The 15,972-nt window shown below is 26.4% G+C and overlaps 1 protein-coding gene across 1 annotated transcript in view; it reads left to right on the plus strand.

The window, feature by feature from the left end:
- The window catches only part of LOC126906360 (ly6/PLAUR domain-containing protein 6B-like), a 29,942-nt gene extending 16,169 nt beyond the window's left edge, over positions 1–13,773 (plus strand). Inside the window, exons 2-5 of the mRNA XM_050686938.1 lie at positions 11,066–11,214; positions 12,792–12,875; positions 12,932–13,062; positions 13,430–13,773. Of these exons, the coding sequence (XP_050542895.1) occupies positions 11,091–11,214; positions 12,792–12,875; positions 12,932–13,062; positions 13,430–13,630 (540 nt within the window). The 5' untranslated portion in view covers positions 11,066–11,090 and the 3' untranslated portion in view covers positions 13,631–13,773. The remainder of the gene's footprint in view (positions 1–11,065; positions 11,215–12,791; positions 12,876–12,931; positions 13,063–13,429) is intronic.
- Positions 13,774–15,972: the final 2,199 nt, after the last annotated feature.

Below are 15,972 nucleotides of genomic sequence, written 5' to 3' on the forward strand. Positions count from 1 at the left end.
TTGGTCAATGTGATAGATTCTCTTACGTGGGCGTTTTATGGAATGCGTAAGAGGGTGGTGGAATTTTGTGAAAGGGTATTATTTTTTTATTTATCTTATTCACGGGGGAACACTGATTTGGTGATATATTTTTATTAAGTATAGGTATTATTTATTAAATGTATTAAAATGTGATACTACAAATCTCCCTGTCTACTGGTAGAGGGTCAGATTAAAAAAATATATAAACCAAAAGTAAAGAAAATATGTGCTATCTATAAACATAATACAACTTATAACGTAAAACAATTCTTGTTTAGTTAGTTTTAGTTAAACTATACAAGTTTTCAATAAACAATATTTCACGTTTAAAACAAAAATGAATTCTTTTCAAAAGTTTAATTTAAAAAAATTGTATATAAGAAAAAATTAATTATTAGCATCTTTATAAAAACTGCATATGACAAAAAATTATGTTTCAAACCTTTTTAACGTTAAACGTTAAAAAGCAATAATATTGAAACGAAAAATTAATTATTGTTTTAATATTAAAAACACCTTAGTTTGATTTTAATTAAGTAGATATATTTTGTTGAGAAATCGACACTAATATTATTTAAAGGTTCCTCTGGCCTGGACAAAAAAAGATACAAAAATATTTATATCTATAAAAAAATTTATCAGGTGGTATTGCAATGACACAATCATCACAAAGACGAAATATTCAACAATAAAAAAAAATCTCCGTAAGTTTCTTTGCGTTGTCTGACGGCATAATGTTTGTTAAAACAAAGACAATTAAGCTCGAGACTAACTACCTATATGCATAGGCTTACAAATATCTTATTTTTCCTCGCCTTAATCCAAAATACTTGGGGTCGTCCATTTCTCTACTTCTACCAGTTAATGTTCCAACATTCCAAGTACCTATTCTTACTTTGTATCTATCTTTCTCCCTTATACATGAGTCCAGTCTAGAGTTAGGTGGTGATGTTCCTACACCGTCGACACTACAAGTGTTGGGTAGACCTGTGAACATGACTGGTGAAACAGTTACCGCACAAGTTGTCCGGCTTGTATCAAACACTTTATTCCTTAGGCCTTCTCCGTTTTTAACTACATTATTTTTTCTCACCTGTTGTTCCGCGTACATCCAAGATGGAACAATCCGTCTAAGTTTTATTCAATAATTAAAATTAATTTTAATTATTAAGTTAAGTATATTTGTAAGCCTATGATCCCTTGTGGATAGGGGATAAGAATACTTCAACGGCTCCTCTGCCAGTCATATGAGGCGATTAATGAGGTTACATCAGGTTGACAGCCGACGTAAAATTTTATCAAAAAGTATTAGGCGTCGTATTCGTTAAACATTTGTCTGGAGTGTGCTTTTATATGGCAGTGAAATATGGACAATTAACAAGAAAGACAGAAGCAAACTAGAAGCATTAGAGTTATGAATACGGAGAAAAATAACAAAAACAAAATGGATAAACAAAAAAAGAAATGAGTAAGTGCTAGAAGAAATATGAGAAGAAAGAGAGCTGATACAAGTGATTTAATCAAGAAAAATAAAGTTGATCGGACACACCATCTGACACAATGACTTTAAAAGCAACATCTTCGAAGGAAAAATAACTAGGAAGAAACCAAGAGGACGCCCAAGGAAACAATATTTTGAACATATCCTGGATCTCATGAACTGTGCGTCTTTTGTTTCACTGAAGAATTTGACGTCAAACAGAGAGGAGTGGCTTCAACGACATTTCCTTTAATAGATGATGATGATGAATAACATCTTTTTGCTTATTATTTTCTGTTATAATTACTCACATTTGATAAATGTTATTAATACTCGAACGATAATAGTCATTCATCATGTAATATAAAATGAATAGTTTTTAATATAAATATTAATGTTTCAAAAAGTTTACTCTATTGTTAGAATATTTATCTTTGAGACTTTTATTTCTAAATTATTCAATAATTACAAAATATTTTCATCAAACCAAAAATCTGCTAGTAAACTGATTTTTCAGTTCACCCACAAATTAACTAACCGCAAACTTATTTTTTAACATCTAAGAGATCCGTTTGAAAACTAATTTTTCTATAACAATTATGTGTTGCAAAAATATTTAGTACAATTTTATTAGTGATTAATTCATATCTGTGTATTATAAAAAAATAACTGATAACTCTTTTTTATATTTAAAATTTTTTTATGAGTTTTATGAGTTGAAATGTTTTTTTCTATATTCATTTTATATTAATAACGTATCAGTGTATATAATCACAATAGCTAAATACAGCTCTAACCCGTATTTTTATATAAAAAAAAAGTTAAATATGGCAATAATTAATGCATCACAGACTTCTGGAATAATTAATAAATACTTTATATATAGTAAATAAGTACATCAAAATGTGGTATGTATCACCAGTGGCTAAAAATCTAAGTGTAATAGCCAGTCTTCCTTTACTGGTATAGTACCTCAAAAATGTGTATCTTCTTTATATTATAATTTATGCCCTACTAAATATCTCCAAATCTTTTTTTTTTGTTTATTCCGGTACATTTTTCTTCAAAAAGTTTCCTGGGGATGATGTTGGATTTTTATTTCCAACTGATAATAGTAAACATTTAAGAAAAAATTAAAAAATATCATGAAGTAATTGATAATTATATTAATATTACAAATTGTTTATAAATTATATAAAATTTTATTATATATCTCTTATAAGTAGAATAACTTTTCCTATATTTAGTCAATTTCCTGATAATAGTTGTACAGTCAAACTTTCGTATGGTTACAAGAGTGTAACCAAATCATTTATAACTTTCCACTGTTCATTTGATAACATAATAGAACAATGTGATAAAGACATTGAAACTATCATTAAAGGTTCTTTAATCATTAAAAGACGTTCTAATATAATAAGTGTACTATTCCAACGAGTTGCAATATCTTGTTTTACTTTTGAAATAGAACAATTAAGTTGTTCGTGTTTTTCGCAAAGAAGTCTAATCAACACTTCGTTATTTGAAATGTTCAACAATAGATCGACACATTTTTATTAGTTTCTTAACTTCTATTTCATCAGCACAAGAAGCTGTAATAGTGTCATTATTAAAACCATCAATATTTTCGCTTTTTAAAGTAATGTTTAACTTATGAATAGCGGATAGAATATTATCAAATCCAAGTAATCTAATTGCATTCTTTATAATTGCGCCATAGTCTGTTACAATCACAACGACTTTACTTTGGTAGTCCAATCACTAATGATATCTATTCAAACTTTAGACAAATATTGTGCTGTATGATTACATTGTAGATTTTTTGTAGCTGAAATATTCCTTTTTAAGTTCAAGTTTACGTGGAAAAAATATGCAGTTTTTGCAATAAAAGAAATAGTATTCATAGAAGTCCAAATATCTGAAGTAAGCACAACATATTTTGTAGATAACAACATAGATTGGAACATGTCACGTGTAGAGTTATAAAGATTAGAATAAGTGTTGTTACTATAGTTTTTATATTTAAGAACTTGTACCGCGAATCGAAAAGATTAAATTAATTAAGTTTTTAAAATCCACTATTTTCGACAATCGATTATGGTTGCATGTCTTTAGCAATCATTTACACAACAGATTTATTAAATTCATCAACTTTACTTTCTAAGCTAGAACATTTTACCATCAGGAAGTTCATTACCTATTCGTTAGTGTTAATTGTTTTTGTCTTCTTTGTTAAATTTCCGGGGTTTGTTTAGTTTTGTTCACGCATATTTAAATTCATAGTTAAAGAACAGATTTAATAAATAAATACTTGTACATTTTTTTTTTTTTTAATTTACCTATTTAATGATATTTTTTTTTATTAATATTCAATGATAGTTATATTGAAAAATTGTTTAGAAAAGAAACGAAATAGTTAATAATAATCGTGTTGCCTTAGTGTGATTTTGAATGATATTTAAATTAATTAGTAATAATTAAAAGCATTTACGGTGGCGAAAAAGCACCAAGTTCCCAGTGCAGAAGGAAAAACCACTGCACTTAACATTTCCCGAGTATACAGGGTGATTTTTTTATCATGATATCGATATTCGTAGGTACACAGCATTGTTATTATCAATGGTAGTAAGGCACATTGTTGTGAGTTTAAAAATACACTAACTGACAATACACAGAAAATATATCTATTGATAGTCATAATTGATAATAAACAATCCGTGACTGTGACAGCAATGTCATAAAAATCCAATTAGCTATCTGTATTTATAACCCTTTGAGTATTATACATGTACATTAACTCTNAATTAGCTATCTGTATTTATAACCCTTTGAGTATTATACATGTACATTAACTCTAAAATTTGAAACTTTAAATGTTTATATCTAATAAACTAATAAAGTTATACTAAAAATTCAAATGCCATTTACTATTGAATTAAAAATACAAACATTTTATTAAATTCAAAATACGTGTTCCCATTTTAAAAAACAATGTTGACACCCTTACAAGGCATAAGGGATGAACATGAAAAGTTTTAAATAGTTAATAATTCATTAATAATGTATAACTAAAGAAAACAAAAAAAAAATGTTTAAATAATATATATTCTGCGAGTAATTGAGTGGGTTATGATATAAAAATCATACCAATCCTGTTGGTTATACGACAAGGCTTAGCCTTTAGAAGGAAAAAAAATTAAAAATATTATTTTATTTTACTTGTTAAGAACTGTTCGTTAGAAACTTTAATCTAAACTTGACCTAGAAAGTTGGAACCCACAAAATTCCATACATTTCAACCATTTTTTTTTTTTTTTTGTTCACTTTATACAGAAAATAAATCTTACACAGCATTTCACTGTTACAACAACACTTAAAATGTCCAATTATTAACCGATTAATAAAAATAGTTCATATGATTCTTAAAAAGGGACAATATTTATTGTTGCCATTGTAACAAACGTAAAAAAATGTAAATATGCTGTGCACATCATCAGTGTTATGCCTTTATAAGATAATAGAGCAGGTAATGCTAGAATGAGAAAGTATACAAGATATGAATTGTAAAATAAGACATTAGTATTTATAAATAGTTCCGTTTCGTAAAAAACAAACTTTTCCGATAAAATTGAAAAGACATCTTTTCTTCGAAAATACCTTCTCAGCTTCGCATCGAAGCTAAAAGAGCTGTATTACATCAATTTTCGACCCATATTTTTCAGTTTTTACCAACTAGTCACAAACTTAAAAAAAATAAAATATTATTTTTTACTATTGTATAATTATTTATTTTAAGTATTCGTTAATTATCTTCTTATTATAATTAAGATACTTAATAAAAATTGTATATAGAACTATACGAATATTTTTTTAAAACTAAATGGTAGATCCATTTGAATGCTATTGAAACTATTCGATAATATTTTAAATATTGTTAGTTTATGCTAAAAATAAACTATTCGGTTGTATTAAACAATTTGAATAATTATTCGATAGTCTAAAATATTCGAAATTGCCCATCAATAGTTAAAACAATTCAACTCGAATATGTTTTATCATATGACTTATCAACAATGAAATTGATATCACAAAAAAAATCTGCTCTGTTATCTGTTCTCATATCATTTGTATTGGATTATTTTATTGTCGACGTATCCATAATTTCTTAATGTCATTATAATTACAAGTTTTGTATGACTTTTTAGAAAAATATTAAAGTCCCACTATCTTTTTCTATTCACTTACGCCAACGTTAGCAACAAAACTATATATTTATATAATTGTCATAATCAGAACGTCCTTTTGCATACATACAGTGACTGTACACTAATATAATACCATTATTTTAAAAAAAACGACTACGAGGAGGTAGGATTTTAAATATGAGAATAATTGTCATAGTAACTATACATTGTGATAATTGGTTGGTAAGAATTGACGTTTTAGAAATATTTTAGGTTAGTCTCTTTCATTCTTCTAAAAAAATGTTGTTCTACTGTTTTTAATTATATCGCGTAGTTTCTCGCTGGAGGATACCATTTAAGTCCTATACAAGCCATAAAAAATTTAAAAAAAACTCTATGGGAAGAATAATTTTTTGGAAAATTAATGAATTTTCGATCATTTAAATTCTGCTAAAGCTAAAATAATGTCGCCCCTAAGGAAATCCCGCTTATGTATAATAATCTATTATTATAACTTGTGTCATAATAGATTAAGGGTCGAATAGTATACCCCTGTACGACATAATTAATTTATTACATTCATAATAAGAATAGTATGATCACAGGTATAATTACTTGATGGTCTGGCAATTGATAGACGGAACAAGAAAAAAATAAAATTGTGTTTATGAGTAATTTTTTAATAAAAAAAAAACAATTTAATAGGAGACATAAATTCAAATGGTCAAAAAATCTTTTCTAAAATTATAAGAGAATCAGAGAATTAAAAAAAAAATCAAATATTAATAAAACTTATACTTAAAAGAAAGGGCAGAACGCATTCCGTAAACGGATTAACGTCAACAACGAAGAACCGCAATTCTAGTATATCCCAAGCTAAGAAACCATTAGTAATGAAGTCGTAACTCAAAGTATACTTAAACATAGAAAGTGAGTACAGTGCCACATAGTAAAAAACCATTGCCATTTATTGCTTTAGGGTGCCTTGTTAACTAATAAAATCAAATTAATTAGTATCTTTAAGGTGAATCTCATATATATATATATATAATGCCCTGAACATTAATATTATAATTCTATTCGTGTCATGTTGAATCTATTTTCTGTTGAATTATGCTTTCTTTTTAACATATCTATCTACCACATTCTATCTATTCTTTTTGATAGACGATACAATCAATAAAACTTAAATACTACTAATAATATTAAGTGATTCTAATGTAACAACATCATTTAATTAGTTTTAAAGTAATTTGCACAAACAAATTTTTCAGTCCCCTTCCAAACGAAAAAAATTATATTATCATCATATAATTATTTTTACTATAAGGGTATGACACTCATCCTCAATTTTCTTTGTTATTTTGATTTTATTATTATAAATTATACAATAATTTTAAAACAATGATTTATATACGAACATATACGTTTAGAACTCTAAACCTAAAATATTATTCAAAACAGTTATGAATTATAATTTTTTTTTTTTAATGTTCTTAGCATCGACAACTACGGCCATTAGCTATAAGTGTTTACAATATATTTTTTGCATTTTGCATTTCTTTTAAGTAAAAAAGGTTTTATTGATTGTTTTATTTCATGCAGTTTGGATGTTCCATTTTGCCATCATAATTGCCATTTTTTTGTTGCGTTTTCTTTTATCATGCATATCATGTCTTTTTTTGTGAGTTGTTTAAATATTGTTGCGCTTGTAAATTATAATTTTGTTTTTGCTAATAAAAACATTATTGTAAATATGTAGATTTCAAAATTTAAATGAAAACTGATAAAATTAACGAGTTTTAAATACTTAACTAAATAAGTAACATGTTACTTTAATTAAAAACATTTTAATTTAAAAATATTTTTGAATAACCTTATCTTTTTTTTTTAACTATTTCATCGATGTAGCAAAATTGCATAGTCAGTGTACGTTCAATTGTTTGTTATGTCAATTGTTCCAACTTTTTGTTGCACACCGATTTTCTGTTTAATGCCCCAAATGAAAAAAATCTACTTATTGTAAATTATATGAAACCAAATAACTCTTTCTAAACTTTGATTTTAATATCTTCAAACAAAAATAAATACGTCATATTAAGTGTAACAACATTGTATAAGTGAGAAATTGAATTTTTCCTTCTTGTTTTTATATATGATAAAACCCTTATCACTTACGTAAAGAAAATTTTAATAAATTCTTAAGCATACACTAAACAAGGCAAATCAATTAATACTCAATTTGAATTTTTAAAATCTGTAGTTCCTTATAGTTCAGATTATGAAGTAAATAATATTTATTGAAATAAAAGTACTTGTTATATTGTAAGGTATACCTTCTAAGTCGATAATGGGAACCTGACAATGTTTCAAAAATAATCCATAAAAGCCCACTTATTGTTTTAAATTAAGAAGGGTCGAGATATCGTTTAAGTTTTAAATAGAAGTATACCCTTACAATTTACAAACTTCAGATTATATTAAAATTAAAAAATTAAAAAATTATATTTTTATAGTTCAATTTAAAACAAAGCACTTTTTTAAATATTCTATTTCTCTATAATTCTTTAATATATAATATATAATATGTAATATATACACCATAATACAAATACTGTGTACATGTTAAACAAAAGAGTATCTGTGATGCGGGTAATTAGTTAAAGGAATAACAAAATTCAACAACAAAACTTATTCATTAATTAAAGTAAATATGCGAGTTCAGTGGAGCAACAATTATCTTTAATAAAAATTACTTATCTTTAGAAGTGCAAGCTCAAAACTTTACCGGTAATTATTAGGCCTAACATAATAATAAATCTGTCTTAATAGGGTCCAGTTAGAGTATAATAAAAAAACATACATTAACGATAAATTTATATTTTTTATTTCTAGTTAATTTTCTAAAACTATTCAGTTATTTAATTTTTTATGTTTTAATTTTAAACTACTTAAAATCGACAAGTAAATTAGAGATTGAGAATGCTCAGATGGATGAGTGTAGTAACGAGAGAAGATAAGATAAGGAATGAATATGTAGCAGAAAACATAGGGGTAATGTTTATTGTGGATAAGACGAGAGGATATAAGCTTAGATGATTTGATCATATTATGAGAGAATTGTAAGAACGATTATGGAAATGAATTTTAAATGAGTTATAATCCCTTATGACTCTAATTTCATTAAACAAATTAATTATGGGTTAAAGCTTTTTTATGTGAAACAAAATCTAGTTTTATATCATAAGTATTTACAATACGACGGATGCGTTACATTCTGCTTTTTGATATGAAAACTAACGGGATTATTATACTTGTATATTGTATAGCTTAATAATACCTCAAACTAAAATTAATACTGTTGTAATAATAATTTCAGTAAAACTTAGCACAAGTATAAACATAATCTTTTTTTAAAAAACATTATTTCGAAATAAAGTTTCAATACTTCACTTTCTAAATTACTTAATAACGAAATTGATGATTCTTTATTATTAACTCACTTAAATTTGGAAGTTTATAACCATAACACTCGTAAATATAATATTTTTATAATCCACATTTTTCTCAAAAATATATGTTACACAACATTATTAATATTTTAATTAACCATATCAATTTATACAAAAAACCATTTTTAATGTATATAAATACTTGCAAAAAGCATACTTATTTTCAAATTTCATTAAAAATATTATTTAATTTCTTCGCCTATCAATTAACAAGAGAATGTTTGGCTCTAATAGTAAACGAGCATGTTTAAAATCAATTGAGCTTATACTTATTTCGGCAATGATTTTTCGTGGTAATACTCTCGAGGCGTTACCTTCTAAATTTAATGTATATACTAAAATGATTTTTTAGCTATTGTACGTAATAATTTGACGTAAATTGACATTTTTAGATTTTTTAAAACGAAAATCACATTATTGTCACAAAAATATTTTATTTTATAATTAAGTAAAGAATTCATTTTGCATTATTCACAATTAATAAAATTCTGTTTTACAAATAGTAATTATTAGACACGAAAATTGTAAACTTATTTATGGATTTCTGATTATATTTTGTATAAATTACCAAATAAGTAGTACTAAAATCAATTTTGTTGGCAGAAATAACACGTTTAGTGCTGTTGGAAGCTATAATAGCAAACGAAAGAAATATAATGTCGTAAACACTATACGGATATGATCCTGTAAATGGGGCGTTTAGCAAAAACATGAATCTGCATCCCATTATTAAAATCATAATCTCATGAGCACAATAAAAGGTTCTTATTCAACGCTTCATTGCATAGCATTGTTTTGAAGAAAACTGGCAGTATCACCTCTGCAACCGCACCCAGGAAGATTTTCGAAACAACCATTAGATAAGACTTTTGACTTGGACACTGAGACGATATTTATCCTCTTGTATAATTTATAATTCCCTTGTATACAACACTATTCAAAAGTTACCCAAAAGATAGTAATAATACAGAAAGCTTGTGACATGTATTGTAAGAAACTATAGTTAAACTGTCACCAAAATTATAACCTCAAAACTACACAAAACTATCCTTTTTGCACGTGTATACGGAGGGGTTTACTGAAAAACTTATTCGCCTACTTAATCAACAATAGCATTTTTCAAAAACTTTCCACGCAAAAACTGTTCTAATTTTTTTTTTTTAATACAAAACATACATTACAAAACGTGATAAAAATCTATGTATTCAGAATGTCAAAATAGTACTTAAATTCCGCCTGTTTGTAACATATATAGCTATATATCATCAGTTTCAGTACTTAGTTTTTACTGTCCGGCTTTCTGTATCAAGTCAAGAGCTTGTTCATTTCTTTTGACACCCTTTACATTTACCTACTTTAATACTTTTTATTTAAAAGTATTTAGGTCTTGCACTTCATCTACATCTCATACCTAGGTGTTACCCTTATTCCCTTCCTAAAACAACGGCCTTCGACATCCACAATTAATACGGAAGATCACCATCATTATAATCTTCTCATTATCAACACATCCAAATATTCTATAGTGGTTTATTTGTTTTGTACTACGACAATATGTACAACACATTATTACACACTATTGTTTTTTTTTTTTTATTATAAAATTATAAATGTTCAATAAAAAAAATCTCATGGAAAACACGTTAATGCCATATTTCATTTAAACAACTTTTTTCTTTTATAAAAATAAATATTTTTCGTATTTAAATTTACGTGTACCTATTTTTAACATATGACTTAAAATTATAAAAATGACTTAAAAAAGAAGAATTAATTAAAACATAGTAAATACTTAATTAAATCAACTAATATCATTTTTATTAATACATTAATATTATTAAAACTTAGCTTATTGTTTTTATTTTCAGGTAATGTTTGGGATTATATGGAGGTATGCCTCATGGTTGCCCGTGGATACTGTATTTATTTAGATGGGCTATATTATCTGGTTGTGTAGCCAGACCACTGAGTACTGATCTCGGGGTAATTGATAAAAGAAAATCAACAATGATCGAAGGTAAAAAAACCTCTATATTGCTTTAAAGTAGGTATAGTACTGAACATTTTTAATTAAAATAAATCGTATTTAGTAAAAAATCTTTAATCTTTGCAAGACTAATGAAAAAAACATGTGCAGAAATACAACACATTTGTCTTCTTTTTCCTCGCCTTTATCCCTACTACTTAAGATTGACCACCCTTATCCTAAACTTCCACTTGACACGATCTCCCACATCAGCTATTCTCATATTGCATTCAATAACATCACTCCATCTTTTTTTCGATCTCCCTCTAATTCTTATTCATTCAAAATTAATTTCCATAACTGTTTTTACAGCTTCCGATTTCTCTCTCCTCATAGCATGACAGAACCATTTAAGTCTATGTTCTCTCATCTTGTCCGCGATTGACGCTACATCTATACTCCCTCTTATATGTTCATTACTTATCCTATCTTCTGTAATCACGTCACTCATCCATCTAAGCATTCTCATCTCTACTTTATTCTCTTGTCCACCGCCCAACACTCTGAACCATACATTACAAGTGGTCTCACTACAGTCTTATAGAACTTACATTTCAGCCTCATTGGAATTCTCTTAACGCATAACACACCAGACGTTTCTATCCACTACACTCATCCCANCACTACAGTCTTATAGAACTTACATTTCAGCCTCATTGGAATTCTCTTAACGCATAACACACCAGACGTTTCTATCCACTACATCTCATTTGGCCCTGTGTCTTAAATCCTCGTCAATGCCACCGTTCTTTTTCACAATTAATTCTAAATACTTAAAAATGTCCACCTCTCCTATCACGTCCTCGTTTATTGTCACTGATCTCCTCATTTCACCTACCTCGTGTTCTCCTTTGTGTCAAACTCTTACTCAATGTATTCTGTCTACTCCTACTTATTCTTAATCTCTTTCCTTTATGAAATGCATCCTCCGCACCTCTAGTCTTTGATTAATTTCCTCCCTATTTTCTCTAATTAACATTATGTTGTCAATGAACAATATGCACCACGATACCACTCCTTGTATTTCTCTTGTAACTTCGTCCATCACAATAGAAAATAAGTAAGGATTGAAAGCAGAGCCTTGGTGCATTCCCACTCTTACTCTAAAATCTTCTTATACTCTGTCCACAATTTTTACTCTTAAACACAACACATTTATAGTTTTAAAAATAAAGCTTTGTACAAATATACTTTATTCATCGGAACTAGAAAAGCTATAACACGAATAGAACATTAAGTCGGGACGACCTACTCATTATTTTGTGCATAATAAAAAAGTTAGTAAGAGTATAATCGAAAATTTTCAAGTTAGTCATGATTTAAAACTATCTTTCATATCATTTGATAGGAACTTTCTCTACCTTTCCTCTATTTACGATACTAAATTGATTAATATACTTAATTGACTTAACTCAATTCGTAGTTAAATAAATATATAAACCAATTAAAAAATGTATATATTTTGGTTAATATTTATTAACATTTAATATAACTTTTTATTTACAATTGATTTACAGAATTTCATAAGTAAAATTGTTATATCTCTATATTATTTCTTTCTTTTTTAGAAACTTTAACATGTTACACTTGTATTAATGTTTCGGACAATTTAACGTGTAACCAATATGCTATCGATAGGCCTTGTGCACCAGGTAATATTTCATATTAAATTTCATTACTTATAGAATAATAATTCTTTTCTTTGTAGATTTAGATTTCTGTCAGACTTTACATATAATGGACTCCACCGGATCGAGCGTTATAGTTAACAAAAAATGTGCAAATAAATCAGAATGTCATTCATCCACTGTCGGTTGTCTTCATATAGACACTCAAATGGTAAATAAAAATATATAATGATAAATTGAAATACTTGTGAATATTATACATATATACAAAAAAAAATTTTAAATAAAAAAGATCATACAGAACGTAGAATGAGATAAACCAACCAAAAATGTAGTAATTTAAGTTTACTTATTTATTTCATAATATGAAATAAATATTATGAATAATGGCAACAAATCTCAAAAGATAAGTTCACTAAAAAGAACAAAGCAAAATAATTAATAATTTTTTAAGCACAACTTTGTTTTAGTTATTACACCAAAACATAAACTATACCTATTGATTTTATTCGTAAAGATTATGAAGTCAATTAAAGATAATTTAATTAAAAATATCAATACCAATCTATATGTTACAGGTTTGCGTTTCCTGTTGCGATGGAATGTATTGTAACATGACAGTGCCAACAAACCAAACAAATGCAGTTGTGACTATATCACGTAAGGGACACATGACTTCACCCAAAGATTCAGAGACAACGGCAAGTGGAGTACCGAAATATACAATTTCTCATTTATACATTATATTAATGCTCTTAATATCCTTCCTATGTTGTTAATTAGTTTTAATAAATTAATTTTTAAGTTTGCTGTTTTTAAAAAAATGTAATTTTAATATTTTTAATTACACAAAGTTAAATATAGCTATTGTACAAGCCTAAGAATGAACTATTAGACGAATTATACCATTCATCTTCTAAAATTGTGTATGCTAGATATATTTTTATCATTGCCTAGTCATTAACATTGATAACTCAATTAAAAAAGGAGGTTAGTTAAGAAAATTCAAATGTTAAATATTAAAAATTAGTTCCAATTTTTAAATTTTATGAAGACATTGAAAAATATCATTTTTGCTAAGTGTCTCACATTTTTTATACTGCGTTGGAAATGTTAAAATTTTGTTAGAAACAAAAATAATGTTTTAGAGTAATATTCAATTGGTGAACACATTAATTGCATCAATATTTAGCCAAGAATAAAATATAATGAATTTAAATAGATTAAATTTAATTAGTTTCTTTAATATGAATTTATTTCCAAATATAAAAGTTGATCACAATTTTTTTTTAATTTAACACTAGATTTATTGCAAACAAATTAATTGAGAANCAATTGGTGAACACATTAATTGCATCAATATTTAGCCAAGAATAAAATATAATGAATTTAAATAGATTAAATTTAATTAGTTTTTATTAAAAACTTTTTAATAGAAGTATTGGGAAGCACATTAACATAAATTATTATGAGCTATACGTACGAAATTAAATTTTCAATGTATCATCATTAATATTGAAAATACTGTTTTATCAAATATTTAGTACAAATTTTGTCTAGATTAATGGAACACTACTTTTAATAAGAATTAATACATAAAAACTAATTAGTTATGTAATAAAAATTGATCAATAATGAATAATGTTTAAAATATCAATTTAAAATTAAATAATATAAAAATTAGTTTAAAAAAAATAGCGTGTCGTAAGAATTTTGAGAACAACGTTATCATGAACGCTAAACAAATACTGACACCCTGACTGAAAAATCTCTCTTACATTCCCCTAGTGATCTTATCAGATATAGACTATAAGATATAACAAAGTGATAACATCACTTAGACGATTGTTACATTGCTAGTTTACACAAATTTAATAATGAATTTTGCAAAATCACAGTTAATTTAATTATCCTTGTTTTTAAATATTTCTAATATCTCCCTCGTATTAAGTTCTTTGTATTTATTTATGATTTTAATGTAGTAAATATATGTAAATAAAGTTTAGCCACAGGAGATTTATCAATTTCTTGATTTTTAATGTTTCACTAGTGTTTTTTAAGTCTGACTCCTATGTTTCTTTTTGTTTGCCCTACGTAACATTCATGAGCACCCGCTGGGGGGGGAAGAGGGGGCGTTTACCCCTCCCTGAACTTTGGAAATACATTTTTAAAAATTATAACCAATCTGATTTAAATTTGTATATTCTGAAAATTTTATTTATAAAACAAAAATATCTAATAGGATTTCTAGATGTATTTATTTTTATTGACTTAATGGGTTTTATCGTCATATGCCGTTACATTATTGTTTATTTAGTGATGACTCCTGAATATATATAATAATTATATATATATATATATTTTTTGCAATTTTCAGTTAATAAACACTTTATTTAATGTTACTTTTTGGTATTTAATTTTTTTTGCCCCCCCCCCCCTGATAAATTTCCTGCGGGCGACAATGGTAGCATTTATTGGAACTTTCTAATAGTATTTTATAAATGTTAAATTTTTCCCTATTTTGCAGTACTTTTTTTTGATTTTTATACTTTGAAATAATTTTTAATTTTTAGAAAAAATTCAAACAGAATATGTAACGTTGGATAAATCAAACAAAAATGTAATATATGATTAATTATGCATTAAAATATGATTAATGAGACCAGCTCAATTTATTAAACTAAATATATCATGAGAGACAAGTTCACTAATAAAAACGAAGCAACATAATAATATAAATTTAACAGCCAATAGTTAATCGAAACTATATTAACTATAGTGAATAAATAAAAATGCTTAATATTTGAACAACATGTAGTACTATTTGTAATGACTAATCATACTGTCAAATGACATTTCTAAGTGGACACTCCATTGGTTCATTCTTATGGTCTAGTATTCAAAACTTTTTTGGTTTTCATATGTATAAGAAAAATAATAACTGTAATTGAAATTCATTGTACAATTAATTTTAACTGTATATTGTAGATAATTAATCATTTATATGACTATTAACATTGTCATACCATTAAAATATCTTGTTATTTGTGAAAAACACTATATTTGTTCAACTTCACTACAAAAAAAGGTTGAGTTTTTTTTTTTTTTAATAGCGTTTATA

This window comes from Daktulosphaira vitifoliae, unplaced genomic scaffold, assembly GCF_025091365.1.
Source record: "Daktulosphaira vitifoliae isolate Bord-2020 unplaced genomic scaffold, ASM2509136v1 Scaffold_1, whole genome shotgun sequence".
NCBI lineage: Eukaryota > Metazoa > Arthropoda > Insecta > Hemiptera > Phylloxeridae > Daktulosphaira > Daktulosphaira vitifoliae.